Source organism: Phyllostomus hastatus, unplaced genomic scaffold, assembly GCF_019186645.2.
Source record: "Phyllostomus hastatus isolate PE091 unplaced genomic scaffold, TTU_PhHast_1.1 phas_scaffold_129, whole genome shotgun sequence".
In the NCBI taxonomy this organism is placed as follows: domain Eukaryota; kingdom Metazoa; phylum Chordata; class Mammalia; order Chiroptera; family Phyllostomidae; genus Phyllostomus; species Phyllostomus hastatus.
In genome coordinates, this window is record NW_025334009.1 from 12,762,602 (window position 1) to 12,782,043 (window position 19,442).

Here is a 19,442-nt window from a genome sequence, read left to right on the forward strand (position 1 = left end):
TGAGTAGAGAGAGTGCCTCCTCTCCATCCCTAACCGTGTCCCAACATCTGACGAGCAGAAAATGAAGTGTTTTAACCACGCTGCTTAGCTTGACACAGAAGTTCACTTCAGGGACATAGCAGTTCTAAAAACTGCAGTTTACGCAATGTACCAAGCACACTATAAAACAACAACATTATAACATGCAAATGTTTTAAGAGAAGGCTGAAGGCAGTCTTTTTTCCATTGAATATGTATTTTGCTTATAAAAGTGGCTTTCTCTGTACTTAAAAGATACCTGGGATCAAGAGAGACAGCTCCAAATTTCCAACGCAAATAACTACTCATTGCATGCTTTTTTGATGACTCAGTGGGACCACAGAAAGATATTAAGATGGAAGCAAACAATTTTTTTAAGGACCAAAAACCACTATCCTACATCTAGAGCTAGGCCTTAGGCACCATCCAACTCAAAACTCTCATTTTATAAAAGAAGAAAACTGGGACGGCAGGTTTTTAAATGCTTTGTTTCAGGTCACACAGGTAGTAAGCAAAGAACTGGGTCTTACAGGCAGGATTTTTGCTACTTTAGAAGCCACAATAAGACAGAAGTCTACAAACCAGCAAAAGAAAGAAAAAGACAACTATTCTGCATATGTCATTGTTGTTTTAAAATGTCTGCTATTTCTAACTGGGGTTATATTTTGACATAAAATGTTCCATGGATTTGTTTATAATCACATGGAGTTGCGGATGGAAGAAAAAAAGAAATATGTTTCAGGAGTTATGTTAAAGATCAGAGAAATAAATTCACTTTATTGCCCGAATTTTAGCAACTTCCCTGGTCCTCAGACAAGCTTCTACAGATAAATGCCACTCTACTGCTGATAAGAACAAGAGATAAATCACACCACGCATTTTAAATGTCATATACTTGGAATTTTATGCTGGGCTCTCCATAAATGAATCCGTAAGAGAGAAAGAAAATGCCAAACAGATGCAGACATGGGGCTTACATTCTTGTGCTGCTGGTCTTGTTGATGATCACAGACTTCCCTGTTTGATCCACATTGTGGTCCAGCCCGAAGTAAGCCGCCACGCGGTGGACGAGCATCCTCTGATAGGATGACATCTGGGGGAACTTTTTATAATGATTACTAAAAGAGAGTACCCAAAAAAGTGGAATCAGAATTTTTGTTTCTGGCCCCGAAGTACATTGCACAGGTGCGCGCGCACGCACACACACACACACACACACACACACACACCCATTTCTCTTTCATCCAACCCACTTCATCTCCGGCATCAATTCATGTTCCCATTGCGAGACAAATTTTCCACTTACTGTAGACTTATCGATTAAGCGACGATAAATATCTTTGTTTCAGTGGGGCACATTTCTCTCACCAGAGGGCATGGGATGTCAGTTGGAGAACGTTCTATTTTAGTCCATGACACCTGATCCACGGAGCCAGGCGCAGGACAAATGATGTGACATAATATGTGACTGCAGATGCCTATCTGGAGATGTGTCACTACACGGTTTACACTGACGGCAGCACAATCATTTCCAGGCATAACTGACTGCAGCCAGCTGGAGCCCATTAAAAAACTATAATATAAATGGAAAGGGTCGCTTCTTGTTACAGCTACTCTATGCTAATCAGTGGCCCCCTGTTTATAGCCACTTTGTCAGGAATTTAACAAGCAGGAGTTCACACGGTCCAAGCAACAACTCCCATCAGTGTGTACTTCCTAACTCCAATAAAATCGCCATGTAGCCAATCATCAAATATACTAAACAATGCTTTATCTATCCCCAGATCTGTCCAGAATGAATAATTAAACCTAAATACCAAACTAAGATACACCACGTAAATTAACCAGCGCTGCAATTGAACATACTTGTTGTCACCAATGAAATCGATAATTTCCTGCTCCATTTTCAAGAGTATCATCCTGTCCCTGCAAAACAAATGTGAAAATGAAAGGGTTTTTATGTACTTTCCATTGCCAAAGACCTGCAACGTTTATCTGGATGTGCGAACAGGTTGTTTTAATGCATGTGGCTCCAATCTTGTGTCTAACTGTTCTGTGGAATATGTTCTCCAATACATATCACTCTACTTCAAATAATTTTTCTTCTCATTGATTAAGTATTTTATAACATTGAAACTTCTACAGTTTTAACATTACTTAGGCTATGCAAGTTATTATGCACATAAAACACATCACATAAATTGTATATTTAAAATTAATTGGAAGCTTAGAACAAAGCAAGACCCAAACAGATGGTTATATAACTGCACTGAAGTATAATTGCTTTATTTGATACTGATTTTTCCCCTTATTTTCCCCATTAACCAGTCTATCTTTGTGACCAGGATAAAAAGCAGAATTTTTAAACTATGACTTATTCACCCAGGCGTTCAGACTATCTACCAATAAGGCACACACAAACTAGTAACAGAAAACAGAAAATACAAGAGGTAGGTTGAGACATCAGAGAAGGTGTCAGCACTCACAACCACTTCCTTAGAAGTATTTGGATTATTGACCTTGATGGTAATATTCCATGTGACTTTTCTAAAAATAAGAGGTTTGTTTAAGAATTACCTGGAATTATTCTTTAACGTGTTAATCAGAAACTCATGCAAGTCTATGCCTGTGGAGTCCGTGTATTCCTGGCTGCAATCTGAAACAAACAGCACGATCACGTTGTCAGGATGGTGGTGGCGGGAGCGGGGAGGCGAAAAGGTTGTCCCAACCTCCCCATTTCCCTCCTGCTCAGGTAAGTCTTAGGTGAAACTATTTGTATGAAAGATACATATTTCAAAACGAGCAATCGGGCAGTATATCATCAGAATGAAAATTAGATTTGGGGATTGAGAACACCCAATAGATCCTGAGCACGGAAGGACCCAGCTGTCATAGGAGGAGGGAGAGCAAGTAGGCACAGTCTGGGTGGGTGATGGGCGGAGTCAAATATCACGTGTTCACTTTGTGCTTGAAATCAGCAAGGGCACGACCTCCCTGTGGTGGGTAGTCTCAGCCCACAGAGAGAGCTCTCAGGAGTGTGAGATCCCACGGAACCCTCTCACTCTTAAAACAGAGGAGGCAAAAAAATGAAAGCTCTAAGAATAAATATGAATCAGGGCAAAAGACAGGAGGATACCAAGTATTTCCAAGTCTTTCAAAATCTTCTGATACTAGCTAAAGCCTAATGTCTAAAACCATTTTAGGAACCTGTACTTCTTACTCCGTGTACACCTTGGGTTTTAGAGACTCAGCAGTGAAGACAATTATTCTAAGCAGATACGCCGTTATAGAGCGTGCTATTGGAGATGGGCGTCATTCCTCAGCTCATCCAATGCCCTATTCTTTCTCAGTTATTAAAAGAAAGTCTACTGCAAAGCCATTTTTTCATGGCATCCTTCATGTCAACTTAGTTTTGTTTTTACCTTTGTTTTCTTGTTTTTCTTTTAGTTTTGTGCAATTCTATATATGGCAATAATTTGAGAAGTCCAGAGAGTAGGTTTGCAGGTTTAGAAGGAATGACATTTTGGGAAAACTTCGCTGAAGTAGAACTCTATATATTTTAAGTGAGATATTATGGGGCAATATATGGATGGCATGGACGGAATTCATCCGTGCCAGGTAAAATGTTGTACATTCTCATTGCCATGGACACACACACCTGTGCTTTGCAGAGGACATCACTTATGGATGGAGAACTGCTAATGCTCTACCTGTCCTTTAAGATAAACATGACAGTTAAGATGCAAAACTGGCTATCACTGTTGTTCATCAATCCACATTAATGGGACTAATAAAGCTGAACCAAGAGTAGATTTATATTCACTGCTTGTATGAACTTATCTTTGAAACTAGGAGACCCAAATGAAAACCCAGAAACATATGTGATCCTAAAAAATAACCTTTCTGGCTACACAAATAATGACACCATGAATGGGGAAACAATTCAAGTTCACATCGTTTACACACACACACACACACACACACACACACACACACACACACACAGAGTTAAGCGCAAAGTTTGGTGGGAGGTGAATAGCATGTAAAACCTAGAATGTATTCTGTGACTCTTCATGTGCCCCAACTGAGTACGTTAAGGAAACATTTTTACATTCACCTTTTGATAACATTCTGATCTTGGGTTTTTCAGAGGATTTATCTTTGTTTTTATCCTTTTCTTTTTCTCTTTCAGTGTCATCTTTCCTAGATTTATCATCCTCTTGCAGGCTGGGGAAACTGGAAAGCTGTAAATGAATTGATTCCTGTTGGGGAGAAAATATAATAATTTAGGGCCAGATTTAATCATTTCTGTCTGGTTTCCATTTTGCAGAGAGATTATTAAGTATAGGAAAATGAAAGCCAGGTACAGATTTTCTCTTCTCTTAAATGGTAAAAAACCTGTCAGAAAAAAAAAATAATTGCCTTTGAAGGTGAATTCAAGTTCAGAAGCCAATGGGAGGTCATGAGAAACCTCTAATACTAAAACTTTGCCTCATGGTTGTTAACCTTAAGCAAACTACTTCCCTGTAGATCACAGCTCTTATTTTCTCTACAGGTTTATTTTAATCACCTAGGAAAAAATGCTTTACCAGTAAGCTTGCACTACAGCCAGTGTCATCTCTCAAAGAAAGAGAAGCTTCTATTGCTCTTTCCTATAATTTCTTGTCAGAATAAATTGGTACAAATACCAACAGACAGATGTTATGAATCATAATTACAGACCGAACAAACATAAATAAAGGCCCTAATAACCACTTTACAATAAAAAGGCTATGTTAGAACTGTATCAGCAGTGATTTTTACCACTAAGAAAAATCAAACTATATAATTGCAGGAATCTTAGGTATGGATCATTGTCACACATTGTTCACAAATGCCCTTAACAAATCATCATAATATATGGTACAATAAGCATTGCCTTTTAGAAAGCATAGAGAATAGAACATTTTCCATCAGTTATATATAAATATTTAAGATTAGTTTAATTTTAGTATCAGTCGATCCTTTATAAAATGTAAGATTCTCTTAGACTGATACTCAGCATGATTGACCATTTACAGTGTTTGGGCTGAAGGCACTTTTATATTTATTCATTTTGTACCCAAAACGAGTCATTTTGTATTAAATTGTGTATCCGTCCTCTGGTTGATAGTATATCCACTGTTTTGAAGAAGAATGAACCAAATTATGTTTTTCAGTTTTATGAAAAACCTATGCTCTGATTAAAATTATGACAACTTAGCCAACATCGAGCCCACATGTTCTTATGTAACAGATCACTTGATGGGAAAACTTTCTGCCACCAGTGACATTAAAATGCATGATGTAGGGGAGAAAATATTCCCAATGACTAATAGTGTTTTTCACTGAAAACTAAGCTAGTGCTCATCTACATGTGACTAAACTGATGCCTGCATATCCTCACATTACGGCCAATCTGGGATTCTTAGTGGCTCTTGGTTAACTTGTCTAATCTAACAAGCATGACATCAAAGTCCTTCAAAGCCGCATTTCTTTTGTGGGAGGGGCTCCGTTGTGAATGCATGGCTGGCACGAAAAGTCAGCATGGCTGGAAAGACGTGCTATAGCAGATGAAACAAAATGCTTTCTCATGACACATATTTCTCTTAGCTGATTTCCTGATATTCAACATGTTTATCCTGGGGATGAACATACACAAAACATGTAACACTGAGTGTAATTTGATTACAGGGTCTTGTCACTTGATTTGGGACAGAAATGTCTTAGTCTGCAAAGCTTCAGGCAGATTTTAGGGTTCTGATTTGTTTCTACTTGCTAAGCAAACAGCTGGAACATTTCTGGTTCAGAAGACAGGGCAGGGGTAGGGAAGAATCAATTTGACATTTGACCAGGAGGGGAAACTGAGGGTACCAGTCCATGAAAGTGGTCTCATTGCTTCTTCAAAACCAGTTGAACCATCCAGCCTCCAAAAGTTTGCATCTAAAACCAAAGAGGCCTGGAAACATGAATGTAAGAACAGAGGCTAATGGACAACATTTACAAAAAAATGGACAAACTCGGGCCATGTGTGGAACCAGATTATGCCCAGAAAAACACCTCTCTGTTCTATACATAAATATACATCATGGTGTTGAAAGAACACACAAAAGTGCTATAAAGTTGGTAAAAAACAATCTGTTATTTTTTAATATTTTTATTGATATGCTCAATAATAAAATACAAGTGTTAATAAATACATTGGTACAGGATAAGTTTATGTCCAACAACAGTAAAAGAATGATTCAAGTTGCAGTAATACACTGATAGATAAAGAGTATAACATTAGAAAAGCAAAACTCCTTTAACTTAAGGACGGACTGAACCATCAACTATGGGTCTGAGATCAAGTAATACAGGTAGCAAGAGTTTTTCCCACACAAGAAAATGAAGGCAGTTTTCCAAATACTGGGAATGTACAAACATTGGGGAAGCAATACAATCCACACACTATACTCACACCCTGGGATTCAGATCCCACACTTTGTAAGTGCCGGTGGTAGCTAATGAAGGCATTGCATATGAGCTCAAAGGTCTGCTTCTTTATTCTCTAAAAAAGACTAGCATGGCCACTTGCTTACATGTGCGTCTGGGTATTTTCTAGCAGCCCCCTGCTCCCACCACCCCTCAGCTAGTCCAAAGAAAAGCTTGCAAGCTCTAATTCTCTCCTACGAAGCTAATCTTGGAATCAGCAGGAGCAAAGCACCGTTTGCATCTTATTTCTCTGCACCAATGGTATGGAGAAACTAGACTTAGGTCCAGGACAGGCACTATGATACAGATGACCTCTTAAAAAATGTCCTCCTGGTACCTTGCCAAATGGGATCAAAATCAGAATACATCTATCGAGGCTGCCCTCCTCTGCCCTGCATTGAAGTAGGAGACAACTGGGGCATTTCTTCTCCCAGAGTCTCTCATTCTGCAGGGTTAACACATATTGTGTGCAGTACATTACAAGCCATCAGTCAACATTCGAATAATACAAGCCGTGATATTCACATGATTCCCCCTTTTCAATCTCCATTAAAAATAGAAGCACAGATAAAATGCTGAAGAAAAGCCACACATTTCTCAGAACCCAAGGAAAAGAAAGCTTGCGGATGACAGACAGTGATGGCTACGGAAAGGTAGCCTGTCCATGCCTTATGACATGAGTGGCAGGTTGAGAAAATGAGGCTAGGAAAAAAAATACTCTTAGGACAAGATCTATAAGGAATTTGTTTTTGGTCCTTTGAAAGAAAGTGCTCTCAATACTCTCTGGAACCATGAGGAGAATTTAGAGTATTTCAATTAAAGCACAAAGAGAAAAGCAAAACAAGACCCAACAAAAATAATGATATCTTTAAATCAATTTCCCCTCCCCTGGGCTCAGATAAATCATTTCACTTTTGTCTTGGCTGCTCCCAGTCTCTGATAAAATAAGGGAAATAGCAGCAGCAAGACTATTTTAATAAAAGCTAATATGATGCCTAAAAGGCAAAGCAAAGTATATATGATGTGAAGTTTCCCATTTTGTCACAAAAGGGTTTTGTTGGCATTTCCATTGTTCGAGCCTAATAGTCTTGCTGTAGGTTAGCAACAGTTACTCTAAGGATAAGCAGCAACATGTTAATAATATTAACTGAAATTCACCATCAGCTCAGATTCACTTCTGAGTAATTTTTTCCAGTATTGAGACATCTCCACTAAAGGCCATAGAAGTATTTCTGCAAAACTTGATGCATTTTTTTTCACTCTTTCTAAAGTCTGACTGTAGCTGAGGGTTATGTTTCTTATAGGCAGATGTATTTTTGGGGGGTGAGAGGTAAGCATCTTCCCTAAGGAAGGAGAATGGGCGTTTAGGGCTATATTTGGTTCAGTCTTATCAACAGAGAGCCTTTGAGGGAACTCAGCACTACCGGGCTTACTTTTTAAGTTTTAATCTAAATTCTTTTGAATTCCTTTCCATTTGCAGTTTTCAGAGGGTCTGGAAAAAAAGCAAACGTAATACTCTGTGACAAACTGCAGCACTAGTTCAGCATGTCTCATAAGCAGGGGATAAAAGCAGAAAGTGATTTCTTTCTTCTGTTACGTTTTTTTTTCTCCCCCAACGCACTGTTCAATGCCAGATTGCTACCCATGCACACACAGCTGGGTCCCCCTCATGCAGGTAACGATAGTAACACGGGGTATACCTGATCCTGGAGATTCTCCCCTCCGGGTCTGGCTGAGGATTCTTCACAGACAGCCAGGCTGCGGGTCAGTTTCCCTTTGCCTGCGCCTGACTTGGAAGGGGGAGAGAGGGGGGGCGGAAAAGAAAACAAAGAAAACAAACAGAAAACATTCTCAGGCCGTCATATCATCTCCTCTTGCACATGACAACCCCAAACCAGACCTTACAACTGGGCTTCAGATGAGCCACTCAGGGCTGTCTGCATTGGCCCAAAGCGTCAGGCCCCCATGTGGATGGGGACCAAGCTGAGGGGGGTGTGAGCAGATGGATTTGAGGAACACTTTCAACAAGTTGTGCCCATCGTGTTGAGCTGCTGCCGCTTCATGAGAATGCCCGAAAGAAAAGGTGGCAAGAAATAATGTCTGCTAAAAGGAAGCCTGGAAGCGACTGAACTGAGAAGATGCTTAACACAGATGATAACGTGTCCCGAACACCAGCCCCTGTTTACTTCAGGGCGGAAATCAACTGGGAGAAAAAAACATTCGCCCCAAATTTAACTTACGGTGGAAACAAAACAAGCAGCCGTTTGTTTTGCAAAGCATGGTCAAATCTGCACGCACGTGGGGATGTGGGATGACACCGTACGTTTGCAGATTTGCGAACCCAAATGCTCCTATGAAAAAGCATTCAGAACGGGAAAAGGAGGATAGAGGTGAACACGACCCCATTAAAAGCAGACAGCACCAGTACAGCCCCCATCCACCACAGTATCTCCACAGAGCCCCCTGGATTGCTGGCTAATCCTTGAACTCAGATGTAAAATATGCAGTTGATATCCATGATACCAGGTCTACATAGACCCTCTAGAACCCTACCTTTGACTTTCTTCTCTCTTGGTTCTGAGCCGCCAGTCGCCTCTGTATGTTAGAAATAAAATAAAGCAAAATCAAACAAACAAACAAACAAACAGTAAATAACAACCAGAGACAGAAAAGGAGAGAGAAAGAGAGGCAAAATGTGTCACTATAGCAGAGAAGTCAATAGTAATAGCAACAAAGGCATTCTAAGTACTGGGCGGGCTCTCCCTTCCCTCGTGCCCCCAAATGACCATTGAACCTGTGGCTCTCTCTCCTTTAGAAGCTATTAGAGAGAAGAAAAGCCAACCTTGAAGGCTTTAGGCCATTGTACGGTTATCTGCCTTTGCTTTCTGCTCTATAAAAAGAGTTAGCACTTTTGTAGTTTGGTTCAAAGAAAATCCATACAAGCTATTTGCAAGTACGGTTTGCTTTTCCTCTACTAAATCTCTCCCCCCACCCCGCATAACACACGATGTACTTAACCATGCCACTTTTTCGGTATCGTCAGTCACCCTCACTTCCAGTCTCCCCCCTCCTCCTTGTAGTTCTCTTTCTCTCTGTCTCTCTGTCTCTCTCTGTCTCCCTCTCTCCATCTCCGGTTGAGAATTCTAGGGCTTCGTTTGTTTTCCAATAAGAATCAAACCTTAGCCTGCCTAGGAAGATCAGCAGGGTTCACGTCTTTGACTTTTCCTAGTCTGTCATGAGCGGAGTCTTCCTCTTTCCCTGGAATAGCAAATCCATTTTTTTAAAACTCAGCTCACCTATGGCTGCCTTGGGGGAAAAGCCTTCCACAGACTCCTCGAGGTGGTCTAGAAATTAGTATGGAGGAGCTGTGTGCAAATGTAGTCCTTAAGTATGTTCTTTAGATATTTTTCATTTCAAAGGGCATTTTTTGAGCACGATTTAGTCAGCAAAAAAGAGGGATTACCTTGACAGATTTCCTATTCATTTTACTAGTCAAACTGGTTTAAAAAAAAAAAAAACAAAAAGAAAAAACCAAACCTTCGAAAGAGCTTAACAATGAGAAGAAGGAACTGTGCACAGTGGCCGGAGACCTAGTTTTCCCCCAGGCTTACCTGCAGTTCCAGCTTCTCTTCTTCGTCCAGACTTTCTGACTTGACAATACCATTCTCTGGGGTGGCCCTTCCTTGCTCGGTCCCGCCTTCCTCCACGATGGCCTGACTCAGGTCCCCTGGCTCAGACATTCTTTCAGACGCAAATTAAAATAGCAAGGTTTGATGCCCTGCAAGGTGACGACGTCAGAAAGTAAAGTTAGAGCCAGGTGAAGCATTTACCATGATTTCTGAGATGTTCCGTTTCTCCCCTTATGTCAAATTCAAATGAGCAGCCTGGGCATCTCTGCCAATTTTATACACAAGGAGAATAAAACGAGATCACATCAAGCACTCAAGGCAAGCACAAGAGGCAAATTCGGTCGCCCTCCCCACACCCCCATAAACACAGACACTGGAGAACACACCTTGCCACCAACATGGGTAAACAAATAAACGGAGACACGTACACACATTTAACAGTCCCTGTGCCCCACGACAAAGTAGCAGGCAAAGAAAAAGAGTATTTCTCCAACTCTTGAACAGACGACCCCCCGCACAGCTGAGCCAAGAGGTGGTACTGGTGTTCTGTAGCAGCTTTAGGACGACTCAAAACTTATCCACCAGTTTTAACCATAAACACACTTTTCCAGGTATGAGGAACACCGTGCACATGCCACAAGGGGCAAAACATTAATTCCAGGGGTAATAATCCAGTATAATAAATATAGGATCTAAGTTGCGCAATAAACCTTTCGGAGCCAGCGCTGTCAGGCTGCAAACTGGCAGCGTTGTTATTCAAAGCCTAAGCCCTCTCCCAAGCTGGTACTGCAGGGATCCGTGGCAAGCACGTCTCTGGCAGCAGCTCCGAGGAAGTTATCACCCTGAACCGCGCTACTCCGGGCTCACAACACACGACTGCACAGACACGAGGGGTGGCTTTCAGAGTTCAAGTCTGTTTGTTATTTATTCCTTTTTCTCCAACCCCTGACACTTTCCCTTCTGATAGGCTGTCAAATGGGGCTCATGAATAATTTAGCATTTACTTTCTCCTCAGTGGTTTTTTTTTTTAAGATGTGAGGGAAAAAGGAGGGAAGAGAGGAAAAGGAAAGAAAAATGGGAAGAAGGAAGGAAAAAGGAAAAGAGAGAAAAGGACATTGTAGCCTAGAAAGCCAGTTTTTTCCCCCCACAAAAATTCCCAAGCAGTGACTGTTCTGTGCCCAGTCATCACAAGGGTAATTATTATTGGACAAATCAGTGTTTTGAAATGTTCCTTTGGGAGTGTTTAATTACCATTTGCTAATTCAGTATCTTCATTTCCAGCAGGATAGACGAAATATGAGAAAGAGCTAAAACACGGCAATTTCTATTGCAAATTTCCTAAGACCCACCGTGACAGGACAGGTGGTATCTAATGATATCTTTTAAAGGCTCATTTGGCAAAGGATTGTGGGAATGAAAACGGAAAAGTTTTCTCGAAGGACGGTGGTTTGAGTCTGTGAGTGACTAATGAGCAATGCTTTCAGGTTTGGGGAGGTTTTAGCGGTTCCATCCAGTGTATTTTGACATATTTCTCTTCTTCCCGTGAAACTGGGTATGTATGTAGTTACACAAAATCAAAAGTTCTGCTTGCCAATAGCACACACAGCGTGTTTCTCAATGTACTGGGCAGAGAGGGAGGAGACGCGACTTCTGTTGCCCGAAACTTTTTTTCAGAGCCTTTCAATAAAAAAACAGATCACGACCAGATTTAAAATGGAAAATGGAATGAACAAATTGAGTTCAATCGTACAAATGAGAAGCCAGCTGAGTCTCTAATACAGACCCTGTCTGTTTTGTTTACATCTAATGAAAGGCTCTATGCAAACAGGCACATTTATATAACAATCAAAAATACAGATGAAATGACAGCCAGGCAACGAGACTTCTTTTTACCTTTTGTGCAGGATTCCTGCTGTAGGTCTTGGCGACTCACTAAGCGGCTTCTGTCGTTCTACACCAGGAAAATCCACACAAGTGATCAGAGGTAACTGGAGTCCCATGTCCCCATTAACAGTTCGGAATGCCCATGTCCATGCGATTCCCTTACACAGTTTGACACATCATCAACCTGAAAAAAGATGAAATGTCAATAGCAAGAATTGCAACGATCATGGTAGGGTGAAGGACGAAAGAAATAAGAGCAGGTTTCTAACACTAATGACCAGCTTCCAGCAAAATCACGTTCACAGCTTGATCCAGCTCCACCTGTCTCAAGCCTCCTGCTTCTTCTCTAATGAAGGCTACAGCCGGCTGTTCAAGTCAGAACGGCACCCACGCAAGGAGCTAAAATTAACAATTGCATTATGCACTGAAGATTACTCACTTCGATTTTAACCTTTTTTAGTGAAATCTCTCACTTTATATTTAAAAAAAAAAAGAGCTTGATCGTTTGCCTCAATGAGAATCCGGATCACCTATGAGCAAAAGTCTTGCCTCTTTTTTTAAGCAAAGCCTTTGTCTTAATTATGGATTCATATAATATACCTTAATGTTGTTTCTGACTCCTTTCTTTAGGAAAGTTATCCTAACGAAGTGTATGTAAAGATTTCGATTTCATGAGGCATTAGCTGTAAAGTGAAAAAGAGCAGGTTCTCGGCGGCATGTCTGACAGCTCTTTCCTCCCCGCTTACAGTTTGGGAAGAAGCATCCCTAATGTTCTCGTTGCAGGGTGAACGCAGTCTCTCCGGACCCCTCCCTCCCCAGCAGGATCGCCACCGCCAGCTGGGCATTCTGTTTGACAGCAAAGACACGCTGTCAGAGGGATTCAACAGATTTGCAAACTTTAAGCTTGTTGAAAACAATCCATGCTATAATGTGTACTTTCTTTTTCTCACCACTCCTACAGGAGCACAGGCAAAGACAGCTTGAATGCAAACACAGAGATGGATCACTAATAGCATTTGCCAAAACCAAGCTGCATCCGTCTCCTTTAGCTGCAATTCTGCTCTGTCGCACACCTGCTAACTCCAACAGCACGCACGCCTCTCCCATCATGTACCCATCTTTGAAAACAATAAATGCATCTCAGTTATGCAGTCTGAAGTTCAGAAACCCTCTCTGCCTCCTCCTCGTTGCCCCCCTCCCAAGTTTAAACGAGCACAGCTGGTCCCCACAGGATTTCACTGTGGCTATGTTAACAGCCTATTGGGTTACAGCGCCATTTGTTGTACGAGAGAAAAACAACTTTTGAAAATGCAATTGCTTATACAGTCAATCACCCCCAGCTTTGCCCATGTTTTATTAAAATGGATAATTTGGCTTTGAAATATGTTTCTTTTGTTGTTAAAAAGTATATAGCTTATTGTGAGATAAACAAATATGCATTTAGAATAAAAAATGAATGGTTCATCGATAGTTATTTTAATTTTCCCACTTTGACCAGTTTCACCGTAACTGCTGTGACTAACACTCAATATTAAATAGAAGTCAACACAGCTTAAAACCAGAATCTATTTAAGTAACCAGTCATTATCTAATATGTCTTAGAATAGGCACCAGTAATGGATGGAATTACCAAATGATTTTTGAATTCCGTTTCCTTTCCCCAAAGAAAATGAAGTTCTCAATGATCGTCACATCCCTTTTGCCTCCTTTCCCCGCTCCTCGTATTTGCACAGTGGCCTTTAATCCAAGAGGTGGACGTCAATGCGGGTTTCAGATCTAAACCTAGTCGCATTCCTCTAGCCCCTGTGGGTGGATGCAAGATATACTGCTTCCCATGGAAAAAGAGAAAGAACAAACTGATATCCACTCAACCAACTGAAAGCGTGAACAGCCTGGCTATATGTGTGTGCGTAATTACCAGGCCATGTTTTGAAATAGCACTGAGCTCTGAAGCCAGCGAGGTATTATTCTTGCATGCCTGAATCATAAAGTCATCATCCACCAAGATAAAAGCAAATATGGGCATATGGGAATGAGCAGGGAGAAACATATGGATCCCAAATATTTTTGTCACTGATTAAAATTGTTCTCTTTGCTAAGGAAACGGTGCCAGGAAATCAACTCTACTCTAGCTTTCTGTTCATCAAGCTCACCCAGCTCTTCCAATGCCATTTAATCTTAATCTGTTCCAATTGCTCCCATTTTCACAAAGAAGCCAACTATTCTAAACAAACATCTTTAATCCAACTTTTAGCTAATAGATATTCTGGACAAGTGAACATTGTTATAACTGGAGGTGTGGAGGGAGAAAGAGGAGACTCAATTCAAATGCGCAAAATATGTTACTGCAGTTCTTTCAGTGAAAACATTTTCATCATAATCCTGAGCAGTGATTTTCAACCTTTCTCATCCCTTGGCACACATCAACTAATTCCTAAAATTCTACAGCACACCACAAAATGTGTTCGTTGTCAACCTGACAAAAACTATGTATAATTGGGATTCATTCACACTGGCTGTTTATTGTTGTGTTAGCTGTTGTCATTTTTTTATTTGACAAGATAAGGGAAAAGAGGTCAATGCCCCTGACTAAATAGTTGGGCACTACATGTTTTAAAAATTCTTGCAGCACACTAGTTGAAAGTCATTGATTTTAGAGGACAGTATTTAGTAAAGTCAGTGAGTTAATCACTTGCAAAACAAGCCATAGGAAATGGTCAACAGTGCTCTCAGCTATTTACCAAGAGGAAAATAAGTAAAATAATTAGCTTTTCCTTTTATATTTTTGCTGTTGTTAATTTTTTCACCTGATTTTTCAGTTGAAAAGAGTAGCGATTATGGGATTGTGAGGATGAGAAAGAGAGGAAGCAGGTACAATGCAAAATACCAAATATTCCACCCTTTCTCACCACCAACAAAATAGCTGTGTCCTAATGGGGTGTGTGTGTGTGTGTGTGTGTGTTACATATATGAATCACTGGGCTGTCGTGTGGAGAAAGAAAGATCAAAGTTGATTCATATTCCAACAATAATTTCATTCTCAGGGGATAGTTGAAATGGGAAATTTGAAGTTGAATTCTATGAGCAAGATGGGAGGGTCACTTCATTAGTCACTTTCCTCACAATCTTTTTAATAAAAAGTAACATAGGATGACTAATCTTATCCCAAATCAGTATAGGTACTTGGTGATGAAACAGTAGGGAAAAGAAGGGGCAGGATCAAGTCAAGGAACATGTATGAAGGACCCATGGGCAAAGACACAGGGCGGTGCGGGCGGGCGGGGGAGGACTGAATGTGGGAGGTTGGGTGGATAGGTCAGAAGACAGCAATGGGGGAAAATGGAGAAGATTGTAATTGAACAGCAACAACAAAATTTTCAAAAGAAAAGAACAATACAACCAAGATTTACTTATTTGAATGATTGAAATGTTTCTTCCATAAGCACTGTCCCCTTTTTTTTTTGAGCTTGTCACAGTTCTGCAAATGTAAATCACTTGCAAATTGTGGTGACATTCGTGATTTTTCAGTTTGCTACATATGATATTTAAGACCTACAATGCCTTATAAACCAAAAGATACATCCTATTCTCAAAAAAGTTATTCTATTAATGTTTTTAAAAATGTTATAAATATGTGAGGTTAAATTAAAAGAGTAAAAAAGTAAGTAGACTATATTTCTTTCAGAAATGAGAATAACCATAGTGTCAACAGAGTGTATAAGCTAATATCTTCAGCAAGTTTGAAAATTTCCCCACGTGACAAAAAAAATCAATAAGAATTTTTACATAAATTTAGCTCCCCCCACCCCCCAAAATGTTCTTCTTCAATACATGTACAAGAAACACTCTATCAGGAGCTATGCCCTTTAATTAAAATAGTTTTTGGTCAACCCACTACATAGGCATTCTGTAAGACTAACGCACCACCTATGCGTATGCCCCAGTGACCAGACAACTGTTTTGAAGGAAGATCCCAGAAGGATATTTAAAAAAAGGTTTATTCCACATTGGGATTTTAGGAGATATAAGTATTTTATATGATTATTCTTTTTTGAGCTTTAATGGCTAAGTAATTTATAGAGATATGCAGAGTATCACTTTGTCTTCTTTAACCATTACAATAAACTGGACTCAGACATAACCTACATTTACTTTCGGCAGAATCCCAGTAATGGAAACAATTGGTGTCAAGGTTATGGGCGTAAGGCAGCCTTCCAATAATCACGGTGACCTTTGACATGGAGAGATCTGCTCTCAATAAAAACATCTGCAGGAGAAAGGCCCATGTTTCCATTCTTACAACGAGTCTTTACTGAACCTCTACTGTGTGCAAGGATGTTCTACACTGTGGTATAATACTCAGGTCAACCAGCACAATATCAAAAATAATTCCTCCCTAAAGATTAATAAAATAAAGATATAAACACTCCAAATGGATCCACGTGAGAAATTTAAAAAATAGACTGAATAATGTTATCTTCATCATCCTCTTTTTGATTATTCATGATCCGGAGGATTAAGATGATTTCTGCTTTTATGAATCTTAAGTGTTTTCTCAGTGTATTTCGAAGGCAGGAAGACATACACCTGGGAGAGGTATCTAATGAATTGGATCCCAGAATAGATATTTGGCTATCCCCAGAGAATGAACTAACTGATGGAGGTAATGAAGTGAAGCGTAGAGAGGGTTCATATAAAATCGTACATTTGGGTTCCCACCCAAAAGTTGTATCACTTTTGGCTTAGACAAAAGAAGGGCTAGGAGGGACAAAAATAGCTCTTTTCAAATGCTTAAAGTATATTCACATCAAGAGAAGTTAGCCTTGTTTGGTATTGGTACAAGAGTTAGAACCAGGGGAGAAAAAAGAACTGACATTTTTAAACAGACAACTGTCATATGACCCAGTAATTCCACTCTTCAATATATATCCAAAATCATGAAAGCCTTCAGACAGATGTTTGTATTACTAATGTTTACAGCAGCATTATTCATAATGACCAAAAGGTGAAAACTACCCCAGGGTCCATCCACAGATGAATGGATAAACAAAACACGGCATATACAAACAAAGGAATAGTATTCAACCACAGAAATGGCATGAAATTGTGATACATGCTACAATATGGATGGACTTTGAATACATTATGCTTAGTAAAACAATCCAGAAACAGAAGAACAAACATTACGTAAGTCCTCTTGTATGAGGTGCCTAGAACACGCAAATTCATCAAGATAGGAAGTAAAATAGAGGTTACCAGAAGCTGGAGGTAGGAAAGAAAGTAGTTATTATTTAGCTGGTACAGAGTTTTTGTTGGGATGGTTAAAAAAAGTGGTGGATATAGATGTGGTGATGGTTATACAACACCGTGAATGTATGTAATGCCAGCGAATTACACACTTTTGAATGGTTAGAATGACAAATATCATATTATGTGTATTTGACCACAGCTAAAAAGCTAAAAAAGATCTCTTTTTCTTCCTGAATATAAATCAAGAATAAACAAATCAATATGCATGCAAACAGATCAAAGGTAGAAATGATAGAACTACTTTAAAAAATTTTCCTGGTATGTTCATAATACATACATGTACAGACAAGTTCTGTGTATCAACCTCCCCAGGTTTGTACTCGGCTCTAGTAGATGATAAATAGGACTTCAGTAACCTCATCATCATCTGAGCAGTCTCTTCTCTGGCAAGATAAGCGCTGCTATTTAATCATCCAATGTGGACATTGCAAGAATAAAAGAGTGGGATGTGATTTCAGAGAACCTTCCAATGCACCTCTACCAGGCCCACGTATGCATAGCCAGCATGTTCTCATCCACAAAACGTAACAACCACCATAATTGAAAAAGACAACACTATCGATTTTGATGCCCAGACCTTACTCTGGGCACAGTCTTGCTGCAATAAAAACATCAAGATGCCAATAACCTGGGTGAGAAAACTGGACATAGCAGTGCAGCTGATCAGCAGCTCTGTCTCCTCATTGCCTGTTTTTCTGCATAGTTTTTTTTATTGCAGATAAGGAGAATCTACCATAAAATCCATGCCACAGAGAACAGGGCCAATGGCTCTGCTGCCATGTTAGAAAATAAGTCAAATAATCTGAGAAAGCATTGAGGATGGTTTTGGTTCCATGATGTGACCACTAGGACTAGTCTCAGGATTTTTAAAGGTTTTTATTTGTCTGTATCTTTAGAAAGAAGATGAGGGAGGGAGAAAGAGAGGGAGAGAAACATCGATGTGCAAGAGAAACATCAATTGGTTGCCTCTTGCATGTCCCTAACTGGGGACACAGCCCACAACCCAGACATGTTCCCTGACTGGGAATTGAACCAGCAACCATTCAGTTCACAGCCTGGTGCTCAAGCCACTGAGCCACACCATCTAGGACCAGTCCCAGGACTTTTAAATGGCCTCAACTTTCATAACCCATGCAGGCTGATCATTCCCTTATATCTCCTACCTCATTCTATTAAGAGACTAGGCATGATTTATCCATACACAGGGCAGAGTCATCAACCTCCAGACTGGTGCAAACTTAAAAAAAAGTTGGGGGTGGGGGGGGGCGGAGCACAAGCACACAGAGAACCATAGCTTTGCAAAGACCCTTGAAATAATGTCAGCGTTAAATCCAGTGACAGATCCACAACCATAGAGTGACAGAGCTGGACCAAAAACCTTTTCATTTTGACAGGGGGTCAGAGCTCTTTTTAATACACTGTATTCCCCTACTGACAGCTCTATTAGGAATTTGACCAGGCTCATCTAATCTAAGCAATTAATTCCCAGGTTATTTCAAGAGAGCCCCACACATTGTTTTTCATTGGACACTATCTGCTTTCCTCTCTCATGAGGCAGCAAATACTGCAGAGAAACTGCACAAACATACATTCTGATGTGCGTTTCTCCTCTGATTGTATCTTTAAAACCACACGGACACACTTGGGTTTCTAGACATTATGCTCGGTCTTTGGAGGTGAAAAATCCTAAAAGCCCGTAAGCTCTAACTGTCAGAATGACCTATGGGTAGGTGTCTGCTAGCTCTCTGTCTGATTGCCCTTCTTCTACTTCTAGAACTCAGAGCACCCACCTTTCCAGAGGCCACACAGGAAATCACATTCCTGCATGATCCCCAGATTAAGTGTACCCAGGGTTTGCAGAAAGGCATTAAGTTTTTTTAATGTGGAATAATTAGAACCTATCGTGATGCCAGACTACATTTCGAAATGCATGTCCCCCAGTTCTCAAGCAAAATGCCAGGATGTCGGACATGGAGATTTGTCTTATCATTCCAGCTATAACCAGAAGAAATTTTCCAGGAATGTAAATAACACTGCTGGCATCTTACTGATAATAATTCCACATAATTTCATTGAAACAAAGATGTTTCTAAATAGTCGGATCTTCCA

General features: G+C 40.2%; 1 protein-coding gene across 27 annotated transcripts in view; it reads right to left on the reverse strand.

Moving 5' to 3' along the window:
* Positions 1–19,442, reverse strand: part of ARPP21 (cAMP regulated phosphoprotein 21) — a 150,414-nt gene that overhangs the window by 94,971 nt on the left and 36,001 nt on the right. For 20 of the 27 annotated variants that reach the window (XM_045857078.1, XM_045857101.1, XM_045857100.1 and 17 more), the window contains exons 2-9: positions 12,033–12,207; positions 10,122–10,288; positions 9,064–9,105; positions 8,211–8,300; positions 4,136–4,280; positions 2,596–2,674; positions 1,885–1,944; positions 996–1,136 (exon numbers count right to left, since the gene is read on the reverse strand). In XM_045857078.1, coding sequence (XP_045713034.1) covers positions 996–1,136; positions 1,885–1,944; positions 2,596–2,674; positions 4,136–4,280; positions 8,211–8,300; positions 9,064–9,105; positions 10,122–10,250 — 686 coding nt within the window. In that variant the 5' untranslated portion in view covers positions 10,251–10,288; positions 12,033–12,207. Of the gene's footprint in view, positions 1–995; positions 1,137–1,884; positions 1,945–2,595; positions 2,675–4,135; positions 4,281–6,210; positions 8,003–8,210; positions 8,301–9,063; positions 9,106–10,121; positions 10,289–12,032; positions 12,208–12,292; positions 12,362–12,623; positions 12,722–13,653; positions 13,674–19,442 lie in introns of those variants that run through there. The other 7 variants (XM_045857102.1, XM_045857099.1, XM_045857086.1 and 4 more) reach the window with 6 other exon arrangements.